Consider the following 24,424-nt stretch of genomic DNA (forward strand, 5'->3'; position numbering starts at 1 on the left):
AAGAAACCATACGTATGAATACAATATCCTTAATTTAACTGTCAGTCTTTCTAATGATATCCTACTAACATCTACTCCCATAAAAGATTTGCCATATTCTAATAGAGTTCTGGGGGAGACATGCATTCAACCATAAAGGTAACTGTGTTATTTACATTGTTAACAGAATTATTCCAATTCCCACCAAAATATTAGCTCTTGAAAAGCCTAAGTGCTAGCAATTACTATGCTATATTTGTAATAACACCATTGTAAATCACTGATTATCAATCTGAGTTCAAAAGTTTAACAAATAGCCCAACTACCTTTGCATTTACTGATCTACAATTCCCCCTACTATTTATCAGAACGCTCCCCCATTCAAAATACACCATCGATTCCCACATTCTCTTAGCCACAGTTTTACTGTATTTCAAAACTTGAGTCACCTGTATGCATCGTCTTCTTTCAAGTCTCATATCATCCTGATGGGGTGGGGGAAGGGAGGGAAGAGTCCAGCGGCAAAACTATAACACTGTGTGAAGAAAAACAGATTATGATAAGAGATAATGATGCAAGACAATTACCCCTAATTGAGGAATATCTAACATAACTACAATCCCAAAACATATAAAATTACTTCAAATTTGCAAAATTCATTTTCTAACATTTAAACTTACTTAAAATCAATTTTCCTTAGTTTTCAATAATCAAAATCAACTATATATAAAATATATTCAATTGTCAGAGAAAAGAAAAACAGTTTCAAAATGTGCCTACTACCATGGAAAATTTCAGCTATTTTCCAGGCATCAAACCTGAACATTCTACTATTTATCTGGGGGGAAAACCCTACATTTTGTAATTTTCATCAGCTCACAAATCAAGATAGACGTGAATTCACTTTCATAGTAGTTTACTATTAAGGCCAAGGTAATGAAAGTTACTTCATGGGAAAGACAACATGTCAATCTATCAACGTTATTTGTAAATTAAATTCTGAGACACTTCTCATAACTGTTCCCCTAAGTCCACAAGCCCTCTTGCTCTCCAAGTGGTTTCTCTTATTTTATTGTAATTCTTTTACAGTACATCCTACTTATTGCTTCTGCTGATAACTCATGGTTGACCAGAAAAATTCATGACGACTTACAGGAAAATGAAAGTAATCTCAGTGTTGTCAACTGATATCAGCCGAAGAGGTAAAGACAAGTACAGGTTAAAATCTAACTTACAAAGGAGTTGAGTGAAAAATTTATGTTTTGACACTATGGAATTAATTCAGGGAATATTCTAAATAGAACAATGTTGCATACATTGGCCAAGCTCCTATGCCAGCCTCATGAAAACTACTGACTCCAAGAGATGTTCCTGGTCAAGAGCACTGGGGCCGCTGCAGAAGAAATACCAAAACTTTCTTCAACTCTACATCCTCCAGACAAATTCTAAAATAAGCGGTTTTCCTTTGTTAGTACTCTCTCAATTCCCAATGCCTCCAATTTCTAAATTTCACATGATGTCATCCAAATCATCCTGCTTAATAATCCTTTTCCCTAAGTTGTTTTACACTCCTAAATTACTATACAAAGCTCCTATTGCCTCAGTATAGTTCATTTCAGGTAAGTAAAAGAAAGAAACCAACTGGACTAAAATAATTCACACTAAGATATGCAATTTCCAACAACCATTATAGTTTGCCCAAATAAATCTCTTATTGGTAGAATTCCAAGTGGTCATAATATAGATTTGAGTCTATACTTATTGCCTCAAAATATTTCTGCTTTTCATTTATTTCTTCTTATACTTTTGAACTCCCAGGTTCTTTAAAAGCTCCAACTTTGTACTCCAAATAGCAGCAATACTAAACACTTCACTGAAAAATAACCTCAGAGACACTGTGAGTTATTTTTAAATTAGGAATTGTGTCTGAAATCTTTACCTGTATTCCAGATTCTATTCCTGAAGAACTACCATTCCAATTCAAATGCCTGTTACGGTATTACATTAAACACTAGACCTACAACCAGCTGATAGCATACTGTGGGGATGTATGACTAGATGGACGAATGAACACTAGACTGCTGCATCAGAATAGTTTTATTTGTAAAAACAATAATTGAATCAAGATTATCTTTACTCAAAGGACATCATTTTCTAATAATTTTTCCCCTAAAATGATCAGTCTTTAAAATTAAGACTTGAACTATGGGGAAAGAAAATATAAATTCAGTCTCTAGTTACGAACTATATAACCAAATCCTTTAGGCTCAACATCATATTCTTCACCTAGAAAATGTTACAACGCTACTTACACCTCGCCAATTTCGACAGAAGTAGGTATCACCGGTACAAAAGTTATTTATAAGAAAGTAGAATCAATTAAGGTACCAGTATTCTTTGTTAAAAATTGTTAGAGATTAGATTATTTCATTACCATTTTAAAAATCTAAAAGTAAGAAATACACGTCAAAATTTCTGACACCTTTTTGAAACATTATCCATTAATCTTTACTCATTTGAAAGGCCACGTAAAGTATCTCTCTGAGTTACATAATTTGCTGCTGACTTATATAGTAACCAAACCATCATATGCTAAGTAACAATAAACTCCAGAAATCTTGACCTTGGATTACTTTAAATAAGGACTTTAGTGATTATTCCATATGTCCTTCCTTCAGGCTAGTCACTTTTCAAAAACAAAAATGTTAATTTGAGGTCAGAGTTTTTATAATTCCACACACCAAATGTGCTTTGCAGATAAGCTACAGATATGATTTTCTTCCTAAAGAAGCTTAAAAATCTAGACAGCCATATTTTTTTTTTTTTTTTTTTTTGAGAAAAATACAGAGTATATTTTTCATCATTTCCCCCACAAATGGAGCCATTCAAACTATGGAGTAACAATCAAATGCTAGTGACAAACATCTCTCTTTACCACAGGAACCTCTCATGATTCTCAAAGCTTCTACAGTATGTTCCAGCTCAGTTTGCCAAAGGCAATGTGATGGTCTATGAACAATCCAGAAAATGAGCTTACACGGATTTTAGAAGTTAAACTCACAAAGCACTTTTTTAGTTGTCTTAAAATCACTGCATAAAATTAATCTACAGCATATCTTCAGGGACAGGACAATTTCCACAGGCTGTTAAACACGTGGTATACTCAGGTAGGTACTGAGCTTAGTCTCTTGGTGTTTGTATTCCACAGGCAGGGGTGGGGGGGGGAAATCAAGCCACCTAATTAAAAGTACTGACACACTAAGATTTGTAAAAAATAAAATAAAAAATACAAGGTCGCGTGCAGTGGCTAACGCCTGTAATCCCAGCACTTTGGGAGGCCAAGGTGGGCGTATCAACTAAGGTCGGGAGTTCAAGACCAGCCTGATCAACATGGAGAAATCCTATCTCTACTAAAAATACAAAAAAAAATTAGCTGGGCGCCCTGTAATCCCAGCTACTCGGGGGGGGGCTGAGGCAGGAGAATCGCTTGAACTCAGGAGGCAGAGGTTGCAGATCGCGCCATAGAACTCCAGCCTGGGCAACAAGAGGGAAATCAGTCTCAAAAACAGAAAACAAAAAAACAAAAAACACTAATCAACAGAGATCCAGAATGTAAGACTGGGACTGAAATGAATGCATCAGCATGACAGGCAAGTTCAGATTAACCCAGGAGCTAACAAACTAAATGGCAGGTGCAATATGTTCTCCAATGTGACAATGTTTTGTAATGACACCAAACTAAAAATTATATCTAATTTCAAAATAACTAAAGTAGTAGGAAGTATTACAAGTAGCAAATGAAAAAAAAATCAGTATGATACAAGGAGCTTCAAAAGTACTAGTTAAGTACTATCTCACTTCTTAAGCTGGGAGAAAATGCCAAGTTGTTTATTATTACTTCATTTTACATATGTTACACAAATTCTCACATATTTCACAATTTAAAAAATTTAGCCCATACGAGAAGATAAAATACAGTGCACACTGGGATCTAAAAAGATAGCTCAGAAGGTGCCCATTAAAAATAAGCAACCACAAAAAAGCTACAAAATAGAAATCAAGAAAAACTAGATCTAAAATTAGATTCCATAAATTAAACTTATGTCATTATCTAAAATTTATACACTGTTAACTAACATTCCCTTATAAACTTTTGCTCATTTACACTAACTAATTAAAGAAGTGACAGAAGAAAGTACGTTTCCCATATAGTAATTTTAGAAATAATTTTCTAGAATTGTAATAGCCAAAGGAGCCAAAGGGAAAATAAAAGTATCATGGTTTTGATGCCTAACACACAAGCAAAAAAAAATCTCTTATTTCCAATAAGATGATCAAGTGGCATTACAGAGAAAAAGCAATTATATAGGAGGATTTCAAGTGAAATCCTAAAAACCCAGAACATTTATCACTCCCCTCAAAACCCTAGAAAACACAGTCTTTAAAAAAAAAAAAAAAAGGCCAAAATACACAAGACTTTATAAAGAATATAATATTGCACCAAAATGATCAGTAAAACTATAGGGAAATGCACATTTGTGGAACACTTACTATCTATGCGCCAATCACTCAGCTGAGGCATTTTACAGACGTTGACACATTTGACCTCCTAACAGCCCTATAAGTAGGTAGTGTTACTTCCATTTCACCAACAGGGAAAGTAAAGGTCAGAAAGATTAACTGGCCTAAGGTAACAGTTTGTGAACTCTGGTCCCACATTAAAGTTCACTATGCCAAGATGCCACTCATTAAGGATCACTGAAATAGTTGTGAGAAAATACAGAGATGCAAGAACCCACACGTGTCAAAGTCTGATTTTAGCCCCTTATATGCACTACTCTGCATCGACCACCCTAAACATGAAAAAACAAGAGTTCATTAGCAGTAATTACTTGAAAAAGGCATTTAATTTAGAACAGAATACTAAATTTCCCCAAAAGTTCATCTAGTAGAAAAATTTTGATTCCAGCATATAACAGATTGCTGTATTTTCCCTTTATCGAAAAAAACTTAGGCCAGGCACAGCAGCTTATGCCTGTAATCCCAGAACTTTGGGAGGCAAAGGCAGGTAGATCGCTTGAGCCCAGGAGTTCAGGACCAGCCTGGCAACATGGCAAAACCCCATCTCTACCCCAAAAAATAAAAAACCTAGTTGGGTGTCGTGGTGCAGCCTAGAGTCCCAGCTAATAGGGAAGCTAACGTGATTCCAGGGAGTCAAGGCTGCAGGGAGCCCTGATCATGCCACTGCACTCCAGCCTGGGCAACAGAGTGAGATCCTGTCTCAAAAAGAGAGAGATATATATATATAGAGAGAGAGAGAGAGAGAGAGAGAGAGAGAGAGAGAGAGAAACTGAAAAGAAGGTAAAAACCAATAGCAGATGATTCCGTTTTGCATTAAAACCTTGGTCAAGGTCAAAGAACATGTGGGATTATAAACATGGGTGCTGGATTATACTACTCCAATGGCATTTTGGAAGTGGAATAGCTGAAATTTGTGTTAAAGAGGATAGAAGCATGTGCTTTCTCATGCAATTATGTGAAAAGAACTAGGGAGAAGGTTTAAGAACTAAAAACTGAGCAGATCAAATGAGTTTTGCCCCAGATTTTGGCTATCTCAACTACCAACTCGGTATCTCTGGGACCACACCTGGGCCTGAAAGACAAAATCAAGCACTGAGTATTTGGACATACCAACAAATAGAAAAAAACAGAAAGGAAATGCATCATATGCACATTACCTGCAACAATACATAATGCACTGACACATCATTTTTAAAACTGAAGGGGAGAAACAAAAGTTTCTGGGGGTAAGTTATCACCAGTAAGTGTAAACAGTACAGGTACCCTGTTACTAATTCAAAATATGTAAACTACCACTGATACTATGTTTTGCTTGCTGTCCTCTGTCTTCCTTTAGAATGTGAAAACATTTACAATGATCTGCACAGGTTTGTATGACCTTCAAGTCTATCAACTGTTTATTCTCTTGTGTTCTGAGTTCCTCAAAAATGAATTCTCAGACCACAGAACTTTTCGGGAACCTAACTCCCCCTACTAGAAAGTGACTGCTCTATCAAGTAGACACTAGAAAGTACCCCTATCACATGTAGACCTAAGTTCCAAAGGCTCATTTCTAAGACAGTTGGTTAAAAGTCTACATTAAGAACTACTTTAGTATGTAGCACGTAGAGTTAAGCCAATTTTTATAAGGCGGACTTGTTCCAGGCCCAGAAGACCTCAAGGAACTGAGCTCAAAAGTCCCAGTTATGTCTCACTGCATGAGATGACTTATCTTTAATGGGCACTGGTATAAATATTCTACTTCAAACCACTACACTCCATAATTACAAAAAGTAAGTACCACTATCATTCCCATTGTCCAGGTGAGAAAACTAAGGCACAGAGAGGCAAAGTGAAACCATCTCAAGTCACACACGACTAATGGTAGAGACATATTCAAATCCAAGCAAACTGACTACTAAGCCACTGCTTTTGGCCACATCAAACTGAATCCACCATTTCCCCTACTCAAAAAGGGAGGAAAGAGCAGGGAAAACAGGGAAAAAATCCACTTCTCCTTTCTGTATTATCAATCTTGGTTAATGAGTGTCTCCATCAGCCCAATCTCCCAAGGGCAAAAACCATATTACCTTTGCACCAACCTAATAAAATTCCACCACCCAAAATTTGGTGTTGGAATCTCTGCTCTTTAAAAAAAAAAAATAAATAAATAAATAAATATATATATATATATATATATATATATATATATATATCTTTATCAACAATTTATATTTGCATCATCATTTTACCAGGTGCACAGTACTCCATTGCAAAGATGTAAACCCATTTTAAGCAAATACCTATCGAGGGTATGTGGCTTGTTCCTAATTTTCACTAGCATGGATTTTAATATTGGAGTCTGCTTCTTCCCCTCTGCTAACAGGAACTAAGAGCAAAGTGGTATGAAGAAAACACCAAGAGCCATGAAGGCAAGTCCTTTAACTGATACGCTTGCCTAAGGATGTTCTTTTATGTCACCTACACAAAATGTACTCAAACTTTCTATTATTATTATTCCAATCAATTCTAGATCTTAAGAGGAACTTAAAAGAGGTGGCCCAATGACCCTCTAGGTGCTCCGGGAATCAAAGCTGAGATACAGCGCTTAGTGCTATCTATTGTAACGTTTCCCTCACTAACCCGAACATCTAGGGTAATCTCATTTATGTATTCCCTAACAAAGCAGTATCTATCAGACAGAAGACATTTAGAAAAAAATATGCTGAATGAATCAGCAGCCGGCAAGCCCTTCTCATAACTAGCTTATAAGAAATGCACTAGAAAACTGCCTTGCTCTCTCCTTTCCGACAGCACCAACTTTTCTATACAGGATGTTCTATAATACAATATACACACACATATATAATTTACATATAAAATGTTAATACATAATTGATTTGCATGAGTGCATGCATACATATACTTAGTTGGTTATATGTACTTTTATACGTATGTAATTATATATCATTTTACAAACCATTGCTTTTAAATTATCCTTGCATCCCAGAAACACAGAAAAATAACAAGGCCCAGACATAATCAAAAACACACACTGTCATGAATAGCTTACATTTTCTTACAATGAGTCTATTACTAAAAGTAGTAAAGTGAGTTCAGTTTTATTTACTTTCCCTCCCACACTTTTGTGGAGTTTACAGAGAAATGCTACCCCTTTAAAAATTTTTAAGGCCGGGCACGGTGGCTCACACCTGTAATCCCAGCACTTTGGGAGGCCGAGGCGGGTGGATCACGAGGTCAGGAGATCGAGACCATCCTGGCTAACACAGTGAAACCCCGTCTCTACTAAAAAAATACAAAAAATAAGCCGGGCGTGGTGGCGGGCGCCTGTAATCCCAGCTCCTCGGGAGGCTGAGGCAGGAGAATGGTGTGAACCCGGAAGGCAGAGCTTGCAGTGAGCCGAGATCACGCCACTGCACTCCAGCCTGGGCGACAAAGCGAGACTCTGTCTCAAAAAAAAAAAAAAAATTAAATGTATGTTCTTGTATTTCACAACACTAGCCATCCTCCAAATAATCCATGTCTCTTTCACCTTTAGCCTTAACCTCAGATGTGACCTCTGATTCTATTCCCAGGCCCCTTCACTCATTTCTTTATACATCGTACCCTGCAAAACAAGTATTTTCAAAGGTTTACTCCAAACTAATACTTCGAACTCTCTTCTCTGCTCAAACTTCTTACTCAATATCCAGTCTAACAAGCTGCTGGGTGGCTGTCTACAGTGCCACATCCCTGCCTCCATTCTCTGTGCCTACAAGTCCTCATCACCTTCCTGCACCACGTGTTACCCGCTTCAACTTCCATCTCTATTCCTGCACCACCATTCTTTCAGTAATTTCATTAGAAGCTGCTGATTTTATCTACTCTAAATGGTCCTACTAAATCCTATCCATTTTCAAAGTGCCTCATGCCTTTCCATTCCTCTCCATGCTCACTTTAGTCACTTGAACCAAGTCCTTAATTCACCTTAAGTATTACAAATGCCTCCTAGAATTAAGTACCTCCTAGGCCTGACGGTTCTATCAGAAACTCTAGGGCAAGTTCCCTAAACTACATCAGATTCTACTTCCAAAAATCCTGATTCAGGAAGCCTGGACAAGGACCTAAGAATATGTGTTTTGTTTTAACAAGATGTTACAGATGAATCCTGGATCCAGCCAAGTTTGGGAACCACTGTGCTTAAAAACCCCTATCCCCTGCCCTAATTTATTTTGCATAAAACTACTACACATACTTTTCTGAGACACAGAACTTTCAACCTGGATTTAACCCCTCTATAATTCAGAAACATATGATCTTATTCCTCTGAACTCACAGTTCAATGTGACATTCCATAAAATGCATTTAAGCCCCTTCTGCATTAGTGTTTATTTCTTTAACCTAAAATTTGCCCCTTCTTGCCTATCGATCTTCAAGATCACCTCAATTTGCCTTCATCCAGTTTAAAGTCACTCCAGCCTCTCCTCTTAACTTCCATTTATCTCCTGCTATATTCTGTTAATTATTTATGTTATATACTCACTCCAGTGGTATTATCTACGACTTGGTGGAAAGTGCCACTAGATCTCGTATTTCTGTATCGCAGTACATGTTCAATAAACAAACTGGCATAGCAGAATACAACAATGAAAATATTGCTTCATGTAGAAAAAGTGGGCTGTAAAGCAATATGCAGATAACATGATTGTAATTGTTTTTCAAAAAGAGAAAAGTAGTTATCTGCAGGAAAAAACTGGTGGATTATACACAAAATGTAAGTAGTAGTTATCTCAGAAGAGAAAAACTGCAAGGAATTGTCATTCTTATCTGTATTCTCTAAATTTTCTAAAATGAATGTGTATTTTGGGATGAAATTAAAATCTTAAACCTAGAATCTTAAACCTTAAAACTGTTACCCTGGAATTTTCTCAACCAAGAGACATTCTATAAAAATGACTGGCACACTACCATGTCAGCAGTCACACTGTCACAATCCTAATACATATGACATTTGTTAATGTCAACATTTCTACACCTATACTTCAAATTCCATTGGCCTCACTAAACTGAATATACAATTTCTGGGACCTCATTCACAGACTTGCCAAATCAATTCTACATGAGTATGCTATCACTCTACCTGTATGATAGGTGGGGTTTTTATTTGTTTTCTTGTTTTGGTTTGTCCTTTCAGTCAAAACTACAAACCTTCATGTAGTACATGTAGTATAACTGTCATATTTTTTTCTCTTTGGGGGGGGGTGGGAGGGGAGACAGAGTCTCACTATGTCACTCAGGCTGGAGTGCAATGGTGTGATCTCAGCTCACTGCAACCTCCGCCTCCCAGGTTCAAGCGATTCTCCTGCCTCAACCTCCTGAATAGCTGGGATTATAGGTACACACCACCACGCCCGGCTAATTTTTTGGGTTTTTAGTAGAGACAGGGTTTCACCATGTTGGCCAGCTGGTCTCAAACTCCTGACTTTGTGATCCACCCACCTTGGCCTCCCAAAATGCTGGGATTACAGGTGTGAGCCACCACGCCTGGCCTTTTTTTTTTTATTTATTTAAAGACAGAATCTCATTCTGTCGCCCAGGCTAGAGTGCAGTCGCACAATCTCAGCTTGCTAAAACCTCCGCCTCCCAGGCTCAAGCAATTCTCATGCCTCGGCATCCCTAGTAGCTGGGATTACAGGTGAGTGCCACCACACCCAGATAATTTTTTCTATTTTTAGTAGAGACCGAGTTTCACTGTGATAGTCAGGTTGGTCCCGAACTCTTATCCTCAAGTGATCTGCCCACCACGGCCTCCCAGAGTGCTGAGATTACAGGCTGGAGCCACAGTGCCCAGCCAACTGTCTTCTATTTTCTGTGTAAGTCCAGGAGATAAGCAATAGGTGAGAAAACTGGAATTAACATCAAAATAAGCCGAGCATGGTGGCACTCACCTGTAATCCCAGCTACTGGGGAGGCTGAGGTGGGAAGACTGCTTAAGCCCAGGAATCTGAGGCTGTAGTGACCACCTATGATCGTGCCACTGCACTTCAGCCTAGGTGACAAAGTGAAACTGTCTCTAAGTAAATAAATAAATCTTGGGAATAAAGTTCTAGAAAGACCTGTAAAACACCATTTTAACCCCTCCTCTCCATAAACAGAATAAAATCCTAAATATAGTGAAAATTTACCCATTTCAAAGAATTGTCATGATAAACCATTTCAATAGCTTCCAATCCCTAGTCATAAATTATCTCCTAAATTCCTTTATACCAACTTAAGTTCACACTGTTTTTGCTACATTCTGAAGAAACAGAAAATACCTACACACAGCCTACAAAACACTCTTCATATGCACAAAGACTTATTCCTCAGCTGCTTCTCCAACCGAACAGCAAGACTTTCCATCTCTCTTCTCAAATCTTATTAACAAACCTCAGTACGTTTTTCTTGCTCGAATCTCATGCTTTCTCCATTTATGATCTCCACAGCTGTACACAGTCTAAGCATGAGTCCTGGCAAATGTGGTTGTCCCTATAGCCTTCAAAATAGTCTTTATGTCTGTAGCACAGATTCACATTCCTTTTGTAAGCCATTTTGCTTCATGTTCAATCTCTACTTTAAGAAATCCACCTTATAACAGAAAATACAAAATATATATACAAAAGTTTATCATTGAAAACTAAATGTTATAAATAAAAAATGTTCAACACAAAGGTAACACAGATACGATGTTGCTGTTTTTTCTTGATCACTTGAATTCTTCTGAAAGCTTCACTACATGAGGGGGAAGTTATACCATTATATTAGAACAGACTCAAAGCCTTTCCCAAAGCAGTTTTAGAAAAGTAAAATAAATACATAGAAAACACTCAAAGAAAGCATTTAAGATTATTCATAATGAATGTCTTTGGCTAATAAAATTCTAATCACTAATTTTTTACACTTCTCAGTGTATTGCAATTTTTATAAATATATACATCTTTTATGAGGAAAAAAATGGTCCAAGAAATTCAGCTTCGATCTTAACATTAAAAAGTCCCTTCATCATGAACTCTAACTAGGGGCCACAATAAGTAACCACTAAGCACTTTCAATTTTTTAAACTCCAACAAAGGTAAAAAGTTCACGACAATGGACAAATATATTTGTTTTTTAAATCAGTTAATATCCTGCTAGCCATCACCATCCAAAAATAAGACCCAAAAAAGTGCTTGCGCTGCTTAATCTGGCATTCGAGGCCCTAAGGCACCAGTGATGCTCCAGAGCCAGCCTGCCCCAGCTGAACTCCTGGCTCCATGACTTACTGCACCCACAAATTGCTGTATTATCAAAGATGTGGCACCTGTAAACCATTTAAAACACTGCACACAGTAAGTGATCAGTACACAGCTGCTTCTTTTTACCGTTATATTTTAAATTACTATTACCTCCACCTTTTCATTCTGTCTCCTAGTACACAGCTACACTCCAGCCACAATCAACAAAGTCCCACTATCCAAATACCACTCTTTTGCTAAGGCTACTCCATGGGTCTTCTTTATCCACCTCTGCCTGTACATGCCACGTCCAAACCCAATGCCAGTGCTGTCTCCCCCAGAAAGTTTCCCACCACACACTTACAGACATGACCCTGGCACAGTAGTATTTATGCCACCATTACCACCCTAACCCCATTCTGCCTTGAACTGCAGGTAACTGCATGCATGTCAGCCTCTAGCCCGGGAAGTGGAAAAAGCCCTTTCACCTCACCCTCCAGAAGGCTAACAGTCTCAACTACAGCTGACTATCAATACAGGAGTAAAAGAAAATCATAACCATCACACCAATTCATCTCCTAAAACATCTACTTTAGGTTGCTTTACTGAAACAAATGTGAGTTAAAATTTGTAAATATTGAAGATGAGATAAGTAAGCAGAGTTAAGTGATACTTGTAACCTAATAGTGAACAAATGAGTTTGCTGTGGTTTAGCTCTATAACTCAATCCAATGCAAAGGGCACAAAAGCTAGTACTTCTGCTATAGACAATGATTGTTCTATGTGCTAAAAAAAATTTATATAATTATCAACTCTATAGTTTAATCAGATAAATCTTGGGAATTACTCTGGTTTATTTCCCTTTAAATACTAAGCCTCTTTTCTAAAAAAAGTATTTTTAAATGTGGCATTACTTACACTAAAAGCGTTAGAAAATCTGATGGGCAAAACACTGAGAACTGCTGAAGCCAAGAGACTAGGGACATGAGAGCTCATTATAGTATTCTCTCCACTTCTGTGTATGTTTGAAGTTTCTTGCAATTGAAAGTTTTTTGAAAAATTAAAGTATGTGAGAAAAGTGTCAGAAGTACAGTCATCTTCAAACTACAAAATAAGTGAGCTACTGGACAAAAGAAGCTAACTAAAAGAAATTTAAAGAATCCACGACACTTTGTGACAAGAGAGCTTACAAATATACCATGACTGAGCAAAATGTGTGGGATTTTCTTGTTTCTCTTCTGGGAAAGGGAAAAGGGTTAAAATAGCTTGGGAAACTATTATTTATGAAATGCTGTTTTTTAACTAAGTCACTAACAAAGATTTGCCTATGTAAGCTTTGATTTCTATAACTTTTTTTTTTTTTGAAGCATTCACTGCGTTAACACAAATGTACAGCTGTAATGTGAAACTTCAGGGAGCCGGGTTAAAACTGCCTTTCAGATGTCATCAGTTTTGAGGGATCGATACAGCTCAAACTTCCTAGTGCCAGCCTGGGCAATAGAGACGGATTCCACCACCAGTCTGATTAGCTGCCCTTCTCTCGCTGCTCTTAGGGGGAAAAACTACACTTCAGCAACTTCCCCCAAACTCTCTTCTTGCTACCCAAAGTCATATGTGATTTTTATCTTCATACTTTTTCATATTAAAAACAACACATTCTTCATGATATCTAAGAGATGAGTTATACAATTTAACCCAGAATTTGTTATATTGAGAGCTAAGAGGTTTTCAGTTTCATTTAATTCAAATCAATCCTTTACCAAATGTGGAAAGTGAGGTCTAGAAAGGTTATATGCCTTACTTACGAGTATCTGAAAGTGACAAAAACTTTGAAAAGGTTTAATCATAAAACCAAACTGATTTGCCATTTTAATTAAGCATTCAAACTACTCTGTTACAGAAGTACAGGTTGAGCATCTGTAATCCAAAACGCTCCAAAATTTTAAATCTACTGAGCACAGACATGATGCTACCAGTGAAAAATTCCACACCTGACCTCATATGATGGGTTACAGCCACAGCCCAGTCAAAACTTTACTGTGTGCACAAAATTACTGAAAATATTGTATAAAATTACCTTCAGGTCGTCTACGGTATATAAAACATAAGTGAATTTCATGTTTAGTCTGAGGTCCCATCCCCAACATACCTCACTACATATATGCAAGTATTTCAAAATCCGAAACAGTTTTACTCCCAAGCACTTCGAATCAGGGATACCCAACCTATGTGTGTAAATATACCTGTGTATAACAAGAATATGAGCACTTATATATAAATGAAGATACAAAGGAAAATGTCCGGAAGAAAAAACAGCAAACTTTTACTAGTCAGGCCAATGGGCCTGGAGAGCTAAGGGGGTAGCAGTAGGCAGGAGTTGTAAAACATCATTTAAAAAAAAAAAAAAAATCAAAATTATTTTAAACATCAACTCAAAAAGAATTTTTTCTAAATAACAGTAATTAGGACATTAAAATTTTCACTAGTAAAAGTCACTATTAAAGATATATATATATACACAAAATTTTTTTTTTCTTTTTTGGAGACAGAGTCTCACTCTGGAGCCCAGGCTGGAGTGCTGTGGCATGATCTCAGCTCACTATAACATCTGCCTCCCGGGTTCAAGCAATTCTCATGCCTCAGCCACCCAAGTAGCTGGGATTATAGGCATGTGCCACCACAACTGGCTAGTTTTTTTATTTTTACTAGAGACAGGGTTTCACCATGTTCACCATGCTGGTCTCGAACTCCTGGTCTCAAGTGATCCGCCTGCCTCAGCCTCCCAAAGCACTGGGATTACAGGCTTGAGCCACCGCACCCTGTCCCATCACTTTATGTTTTCTAGAAGGTAGTAAGGGTGTGTTGGTGGCTGGGGTCTCTAGCTGAAGAAGAGAGAAATTTTTCTATGTCTGGTAACGTCCTTATGAATATAAACCTCAGTTAACCGGAACCGCTATGGAATGTATGCTTCTGGTTAACTAAAAGTTAACCAGTAAACACTCTGTAGTAACCATGACAGAAAACGCTTCTGCTTTAAAAAGTATGGTATGCCAGAGATTAAGTTAGTGTTTCTTGATATTTGAAGCATTTCAAATACCTCATGTGTTTTACTGAACAATTACAACTGGATGTAGCCATACAAGAGACAAGAAATGGCTAACATTGGTACATCCCCTGGAATTTGTAAGAAATAAATACATATATTATCCTTTAGAAAAAAAAAGGAATGACCATACATACATATGGATACACTTCAATAACATCAACAGTGAGAACTTATCTATGCCTACTGACACAACTGAGAAACAAGTTTACATAACTGAACACACACCAATAGTACTCTAAAAATCACATGATGCCATGACACTGGATGATGCCCAGCACTGGAGATGTAGGGTGAGGCTTGCTGCCGCTGTGCCTCCACCTCGTGGACCTCACAGTACAGTGTACGAAACAGACAAAAATCACACTAATGTATGACTACACACACACCATACACCATGCTAAAGTTACGAGGGAGGGAAAGATTGCTAAAAGAGGGAAACATTTAGATTTGGGGAAGGAGGACTGTCAGAAATAACCTTTCTGATATTTGACAAGGAAGACCTGAATATGTAGTCTTCGTATCCGTAAGGCTTCCTAAGCTCACGATTCTTTTCAATCCTAGATCCACATAAAAAAGGTTAGTGAGAAAGTTCAAAACTCCCGAGAAAGTAATAGGTGGGTGGGGATCTGGAGGTACTAAGGCTGTGCAGCCAAGACAATGAAAGACTGAAGAAGGAGTCACGGGGATAGATGCCTTCAAATAATCAAGCAAGTCTCACAGAGGTGGGATGACTTGACTCGCTCCCTGTAGTTCAAGAAAACAGAACTAAAGCCAAGAATTAGGAAAAGGATGCAGGAGACTATGCAGAAAATAGATAAATGAACAAAGACATCCAATAGTGGGACAGCTGCTTTATGAATGGCAGTCCCCAGTCATTCCTGCAGAGCTTGGGACCCACAGCGTTTGCCTGGGCCATGATTCCAACCCTAGATGGGAAGCGGGATTCAACTGCTCTAGAGTCCTCTCAGTGGGGCTCATCTTTACCCAAAGGCTGACATCACTAAAAAATCATTTAAATATCTACCTACTCCATGAAATATAATCAGAACAGCAGCTAAAATTTAAAAGAAAACTGTCTCCACCACTCAGCTTTTTTTTTCATCCTTAGATTCTGTACTTTCTGAGAATGTTCATGCCATGAGAGCAAAACCGTATTCTGCAATCATGAAGCTGGATACTTGCTTATATTGAACCATTCTAAATCCATACATTCCACTTCACAATCCCACCCCAGCCATGCTCAATAGGAAACTAACTGTATTAATCCTTATATTCCTCCAAGCACCTGCAAAGAACCTGTACGCCTAACGGGTATTAAACAGTAATCCTCACATATCTTGCTTCTGTACAAGAAAATAACTAGTACTGATATATCCACTTTAAACAATCACAAAACTGAAGAAAATATTTGAGCCAACTGTTTTCTGACAATCAACAAATGGTAGCCCAACACTGTGACCCCTGAAGGGTCATGAGTCTCCTGGTTGTCTGGGAACAATTTCCCAACATGGTGAAAGGAACTGGAGGCTCAGTAAAGCATGACGGGCATGCTGAGATGTGAAGGTAAAGCTTAGAGTTCAGGCGTCTGAAGCTGTGTGCCAGAGAGAAGGGAGGTGCACAGAAGGGGATCTCCAGAAGTCTGGATGTAGGAGAGCCATGAGGACCAGAATGCACATGGGCCAGGTGAAACAACCTGAGCCACAGAATGATTACTTAAAGGCTGAGACCAGAACCAAAATGACAGACAATGAGCAGGTCTGGGGTATCTGGGGTCCCTGCCCAACCACAGAGAAGAAATCTCATTAACACCCTGTGATAGTTAACTTTTTGTGCCAACCTGCCTAGGCCACAGGGTGCCCACACATTTGGCCAAGTGTTACTCTGCGTATGTGAGTCTTATGACTGCTCCGCCTCCATTGTCACGTGAGCCAATTCCTTATATCAATTTATATTTATTTACTTATGGATATATACATATATATACTCTGTGTGTGTGTGTGTGTGTGATTGGTTCTGTGTCTCTGGAGAACCCTAATACACACCTCAACATTCCCTTCCTCCTTCAAGACTAAGAACCACACTCTAGCATATAGCCTACTCCAGATCAGTACCAATAATGTCTAAAACCAAATCCAGACAAGAGTCACAAGAAAACCCAGTTTGAAAGTCATGGCCCACCATATTACAGAGGGTAAGGAACCATCCTGAAGTTACCTAAGGTAAATAAATTTTGCCTTAATAAAGTATAAAACCAAGCCTACACAAGTTCAAGGTGACCAACCAGACTTTAGAACAAAAATCAACCTTCTTAGGAGGAAAAAAAAACAGTATTCATCAAAAGTCAGGAGGTAAGCATGCCAGGCATGGTTTGGGAGGCTAAGGCAGGATGGCTTGAGGCAAGGAGTTCAACAACAGCCTGGTGAACGTAGTGAGACCCCATTTATACAAAAACATATATATATATATATATATTTACAGTTATATTTATATTTTTTTTTTGTTTTTTTAATTAGCCGAGCATAGTGGTGCACACCTATAGTCCCAGTTATTCAGGAGGCTGAGGCGGGAGGACCACCTGAGCTCAGCAGTGTGAGGTAGCAGTGATCTATGACTACGCCACTGCACTCCAGCCTGGGTGACAGAACAAGACCTTGTCTCTGCTGTTGTTGTTTAATACAAAAATAATTAGAAAGCAAGCAAAGAAACAGAAAAATGTGATCAAATTTAAGGGGGAAAAAGGAGTCAGTAAAACACCAACCCCATGTTAGAACAGATGTTAAATTTAGCAACAAATATTTTAAAGCAGCTATTTTATACATTCAAAGAATTAGGATTATTTTCAAAACCTTAAAGGAACACATGGTCTTTAATGTGTGAACAGACAGGGGATCTCAACAGAAAAATAGAAACTACAAAAAAAGAACAAAAAGAAAACTCTAAAAATGAATAACATAATAACCAAAGAGCAAAATTTACTAGATGAAATTAATAGCATATTGAAGATGGTAGAAAAAAAAAATCAGCAAACTTGGAAGACAGATCAATAGAAACTTATCTAACCTAGGCCAGGCACAGTGGCTCATGCTTGTAATCCCAGCATTTTGGGAGGCTGAGGGGGGAGGATCACCTGAGGGTTGAGAGTCCGAGACTAGCCTGGCCAACATGGTGAAAACCCATCTCTACTAAAAATACAAAAATTAGCCAGGCATGGTGGTGCATACCTGTAATCCCAGCTACTTGGGAGGCTGAGGCATGAGAATCCGCTTGAACCTGGGAGGTGGAGGTTGCAGTGAGCCAAGATGGCACCACTGCACTCCAGCCTGGGCAACACAGTGAGACTCTGTCTCCAAAAAAAAGGAAAGGGAAAGGGGAAGAAAATTGTCTAATCTAAAGAAGAGAGAGAAAAAAGACTAAAGAAAACTGAATAGACCCTGTGGAACAATATCAAGTTGTATAATGCATGTAAATAAAGTCACAGAAAAAAAAAAAAAGGGACAAATATCTGAAGAAACCACTGCTTAAAATCTTTCAAATGATAACCATACCCAGGCACAGCAAAGTAAAACAGCTTAAACCAGAGAAAGAGAAAATCTTGAAAGCAGCCAGAGAAGAAAAGACTGGTGTATTGAGGGAATAAAGAGAGTAATTACCACTTACATCTCATCACAAATAATGGAAGCCAGAAGACAATGGAACACCATTAAAGTGCTAAAAGACAAAAAGTATCAATCTAGAATTCTATATTCAGTGAAAAAACCTTCAAACTCAAGACTGAATACAGACATTTAGAAATTAAAAATTTTAAGAAGGAAAAAAAAAGAAGTCCTTGCCAGCAGACCTGCACAAGAAAAGCTGGAGAGTGTTAGGGCAGAAAACTGATACCAAATGGAAACCAAGTTTTCATAAATATTTTTTCCTTTGGATACTTACATTTAAAAACTGAGTTTTAAACAAAAATAAATTTCAGTTGTTTAAAATACAGCTTAAAGCAAAAATACATGGCAGCAATTGCACAAAGGGATGGCGGATAAATCAATCTGATGCTCTTTATGGCTATTATATTTGGCAACTGGGGAATGGGAAGTGGGAAGTGGAAATTGTCGGTGTGAAGTAGGAGTTGGAACAATATTGACTCTAAATATCTGAAAATAGGTAAATGTGTATATCCCTCAAAATGTAGAACACCTTCCAAAGTTCATGTGAAGAAGAGCTTATACACAGTAATTACGAAAGATACAAAGAATCTTTCATTACAAAAGAGAAACCAAATTTCACACCAAAAGAACTACAATTGGCCGGGCGCGGTGACTCACATCTGTAATCCCAGCACTTTGGGAGGCTGAGGCGGGTGGATCACCTGAGGTCAGGAGTCCGAGCCAGGCCAACATGGTGAAACCCTGTCTCTACTAATAACACAAAATTAGCCAGGTGTGGTGGGGCACACCTGTAATCCCAGCTACACGAGAGGCTGAGAAAGGAGAACTGCTTGAACCCAGGAGGCGGAGGTTACAGTGAGCGGAGATGGTGCCATTGCACTCTAGCCTGGGCAACAAGAGCCAAACTCTGTCTCAAAAAACAAACAAACAAACAAACAAAGAACTAGAAATAACAAGACTACCGAAAAGCTTCAAAATATGTATCTCAAGGTGTAGAGAAATAAAAAGTACTTTGTAAAAGGTAACACAAAACAGGCAAGTTCAAGAAAAAAACCAAGTATTAAAATTAATACACACACACGTTTATGTTCACGATTGGCTCATGACTATGAAACCTTCCACTGGCACCTAAGTGTGAACATATTTTTATTAAATACCACATATGCTTATATTTTATTCAATGAGCTATATTAGACTAGTCCAAAATTACATAATATAGCATAATAAGAAAAATATAGTCCAATTATAACCTATTTTCTTCTTTTTTTTTTTTTTTTTTTTTTTTGACAGAATCTTGTTCTGTCGCCCAAGCTGGAGTGCAGTGGCACGATCTCAGCTCACTGCAACCTCCACCTCTCAGGTTCAAGCAATTCTCCCGCCTCAGCCTCCCAAGCAGCTGGGACTACAGGCGTGCACCACACCTGGATAATTTTTTATTTTTAGTAGAGACAGGGTCTCATCATGTTGGCCAGGTTGGTCATGAACTTCTGACCTCAAGTGATCCACCCACCTTAGCCTCCCAAAGTGCTGGTATTACAGGCGTGAGCCACAGTGCCTGGCCCCTGTTTTCAACTTTGATTCAACCAAGCGACTTTAGAAAGGGTACAATCATAGTATATTTCTGGCTACTTTTCTGCGATCTGCACCTTCTCAGTCAATAAAATTCCTAGATTGCTAAAATAAATTCCAATCATTCATATCATTTCCCTAAACTCAGACTCATTTTTAATACTTGATAAAAGTTACCATTGTCAGCTTACACTGACCCTAAAAGAACAATAACTTCCATTATTTAGAGAAAAGTAGCTCAAAACCATTGTTATAAAAAACAGATTAGGTGGTAAAATTTTGGGAGCTGTCTCCCAATTTGGATCTCAAATTTGGATCAAGTTAACACTAAAAGTTACAAAACTATCACTAATTCTTATTACAGCTGGAAGTATACTTATGATATATCTAAAAGTTGCTACTTCAAAAGCAACCTTCCTACTTTTACAAATAATTTATAGATAAGCTGGAAAATGGTCCACCAAAAGATATCTACATCCTACACCCTGAAACCTGTAAATGTTGTATTTGGGGGAAAAAAGGTCTTTGCAGGAGTGATTAAGTTGAGAATCTTGAGATGAGGGGACTATCCTTCATTATCAAGGTGTGCCCTAAATGCCATCACAAGTGTTGTGAGAGAGAGGGAGAGGGGCAAATTGACACAGAAAGAAGACAACACAACCATCACAGGAGAGATTGAGGTGATGTGGTCACAAGTCAAGTAATGCTGGCATCCACAAGTCAAGAAGTACTGGCAGCCACTAGCAAGTGGCTCTGAGCCTCCTAAAGAAGCACAGCCCCTGGCCCTGCCAACACCTTGATTTAGGCTCAATGATTCTGATTTTGGACTTCTAGCCTCCAGAATTGTTAAGAGAATAAATTTTTACTGTTCTAAGTCACTAAATTTGTGATTTGTTACAGGAGCCACAGGGAACTAATACAAGGAGGTTAAAAAAAAGTTCCAAATGTTCTTAAGATAGGTTCTACAAATGTCACCTATGAAAAATGCTCCAACCTGTGTTTGTATTCTTAATTTGCATACTTGGATGAAACACTGTGCTTAATCTACATCAACATCTCATTTGGAATCATGGACAGTCTCACTGCTTTCTCACGAGTACCTTCAAGCTTTAGAAAGACAGAACCACTAGAAGACATGTAACGTAAAATCTCCACGCCTCTCATGCTCAGTGAAACCCAACACTGAGCTACCCAATCCTGAACAGTACTTGTCAAGACAGTTGTCACATATTCTATTAAGAACAGTAAATGTTAAAATGCCACACAAAGACTGTCAATGACATGAAAGTCCAAACTGTATTTGTCTTTTTTTCACTAATTTATCCCTAACATCTAATACAATCTTTGCCAAATAAATCAACCTTTACATTTCCTGTAAAGATCCCCTACCACAAACTCTGCAGGGTTCCCGCACTCTTTTCCTGCCTGCATCCTCCAGCTTGACAATGAACCCACAGATCTCTATCCTCAATTTCATAATGGGGTAGCAGCAATCACACTCTTGTCAAAATCAAGGCAAACCAAATGCGCTGAAAAAGGAGGAAGAGTCTTACGGATCTTATAAAAAAGGAAAATCCACTTATTTGAATATCCACACACAATCCAGATTTGGCCCCACCACTGCCAACCATTTCTAAGTTTTAAAAATCTCATGCTCTTTCCACTAAAGGGCTCTGCCTCTCTCTACTCACAAGAGTGTTGGGATTGATTAAAGTGACTTTGTAGGGAGTGCCCAGCCCATGGTCTGCATAACCAATCTTAGCTCTGCTTCCCTTGATTTCAGGGAACGGGACACATCCTTCATCTAGGCATGTTTCTCTATCATTTTACTTGCTACAAGGTCCTAGCAAATGCACCAGGGGAGAAAGAAGAGTCCTCTGAGCAACTGACACTGTTCCCTCTGCAGTAAAAAAATAAAAAATACGTTTCTCCTCCTGTCTCAAGCTGTGCTCTTCACAAAAGGATCGCCTCACATGTCCTCTCCGTTCCTCTGAACTACAATATATTCACAACCTGTCCTGTTATGGTTGTAGGATTCATTCATAAAAAGAAAATGATTCTTAAGGACATTATAATGATTCGTTTTTAAGTTTTCTCTCCTCTACTAGACTGTAACTTCCATATGTGCAGACAATGTGTCTCATTCAGCTTGACATCGCCAAAGTACAAAGCAGAGTCTTCCACACAGGACACCCAAGGCATCAAGTTGTCATGTGGTATTTTATAAGCTTTGTAAAAACAAAAATATCTATAAATTATTGTTTCTTCTGCTATTGGCAGTTACACTGGGCAGATAACTTTTTCTGAGTCTCTGTTCAATTATGCAAAATCAAGAAGCCTAGGGATTTACCTATTATTTCCCAGTTTATTTCTAAATGGAGACAATAGCACTTACCTTTCAGGGCTGTTGTACACAAAATCTTGCCAAACAACTTGTAATACCACCTAAAAATTTTTACGGTACTTTTATTTTTTTTTTTAAAGAGACAGGATCTCACTCTGTTACCCAGGATGGAAGGCAAAGGTGCAAATCCTACCATACTGCAGTCTTGGACTCAAGACTGGACTCAAGCAATCCTCCCATCTCCAGAGTAGCTGGGATTACAGGTGCCTGCCACTGTGCCAGGCTAATTATTGTGTGTGTGTGTGTGTGTGTGTGTGTGTGTGTGTGTGTGTGTGTGTGTACACTGCAGGCTACAAATATATATATATAATTATATAAATATATATACATATATAATTATATAAATATATATACATATATATATATATATTTTTTTTTTTTTTTAAAGAGATGAGGTCTTGCTATGTTCCCAGGCTGCTCTCAAACTTCAAGCAATCTTCCTGCCTCAGCCTCCCAAAGTTTGCTGGGATTACAGGCGTGAGCCACTGTGCCCAGTCTTTTACGGTAATTTTAAATTTATGAAATAATTTAAAATACAACTCATCTCATGCTCTCCGAATCCTGTGAGGTACAGGAGCCAGGAAGGTATTAATTACGCACTTTCACATATAAGGTGATTGAGGCACAGGTAGCTAAAGTACTGGATCCCATACCACTGATAGCTGCATCACAGTCGCCCTGAGGGGCTTGTTAAAAATTCAGATTTAGGGCCCGGCGCGGTGGCTCAAGCCTGTAATCCCAGCACTTTGGGAGGCCGAGACGGGCAGATCACGAGGTCAGGAGATCGAGACCATCCTGGCCTACATGGTGAAACCCCATCTCTACTAAAAAATACAAAAAACTAGCCGGGCGAGGTGGCGGGCGCCTGTAGTCCCAGGTACTTGGGAGGCTGAGGCAGGAGAATGGCGTAAACCCGGGAGGCGGAGTCTGCAGTGAGCTGAGATCTGGTCACTGCACGCCAACCTGGGTGACAGAGCGAGACTCTGTCTCAAAAAAAAAAAAAATTCAGATTCAGAAACACAACCATCAGAATCTCCAGAGGATAAGGCCTGAATCTATATTTTGAACAAGGACCCCAGGCAATTCTGAAACATGGCCAACTTTGGGTATTTAGAGTAAGAATTTGAAGCCCAAGAAGCCTGCTGATATTCAAGCAGCAGCTTCCTTTTACTGGACTAGTTTACTGAAGAGAACTATAGATTTCTGCTACGGAAAAGAGACGTCACTTGGGACTAAATGTGTACTTAAGTGCTCCTAAGAAACCAGCGTGCAGCAAAGTTCTAACTACTCTTCACCAGACTTTTCATTAGAGGGGACAAAGGTGCAATCAGGGCTGGTTAGTTTTAGGTTTCTAATTCATTTCAAAACTTGTCTTTCAATATACTACCCTTAGCATAACTTGCCAAAATAATTTACTTTTTGTATTAATTACCTAACTCTTTGCTAAACAAAAATAAGGAAAAAGGGTCCCCAGAAATATACTAAGAAATAGCTTCATATATACTAGTTGTGGCAGAGACTCCAGTCATCATCTTCCATGGTAACAGTAGCCCCACACATGATGGCTCGACTAGCTTACACCTCCCAGGCTTCCCTGTGGCTGCGTATGGCCATGTGGCTAAGTTCGCAGGGAAAGAATGTGAAAATAAGTGCCACTTCAGGGCCTTAGGACACTGAGTGAGCATTTCTACTCTGTCTCTGCACCTTCTACTCTGCACCTTCTGAGCTAGTGCAGAGACAACACACAAGGACTATGCCCTAGGGTACAGCGGAGGAACAAGACGGAAAAAAATGTGTGACTCCAAATGACCATGTGAGGCAGTCAGTGCCACCAACCTGGGCACTCACCCCAAGATAATTCCATGTTCTCAGAGCCATCAAATTGCTGGAACTATTA

General features: G+C 38.5%; 1 protein-coding gene across 11 annotated transcripts in view; it reads right to left on the reverse strand.

Annotated features, from left to right (window-relative positions):
* The window catches only part of DYRK1A (dual specificity tyrosine phosphorylation regulated kinase 1A), a 150,773-nt gene that overhangs the window by 92,699 nt on the left and 33,650 nt on the right, over nt 1-24,424 (reverse strand). For 9 of the 11 annotated variants that reach the window (XM_074034020.1, XM_045389296.3, XM_074034025.1 and 6 more), the window contains exon 2: nt 429-514. The exons of the other annotated variants lie outside the window; for them this stretch is intronic. In XM_074034020.1, the coding sequence (XP_073890121.1) occupies nt 429-438 (10 nt within the window). In that variant the 5' untranslated portion in view covers nt 439-514. The remainder of the gene's footprint in view (nt 1-428; nt 515-24,424) is intronic. 11 annotated transcript variants of the gene reach the window in all.

The sequence above is a fragment of the Macaca fascicularis genome, chromosome 3, assembly GCF_037993035.2.
Source record: "Macaca fascicularis isolate 582-1 chromosome 3, T2T-MFA8v1.1".
Taxonomy (NCBI): domain Eukaryota; kingdom Metazoa; phylum Chordata; class Mammalia; order Primates; family Cercopithecidae; genus Macaca; species Macaca fascicularis.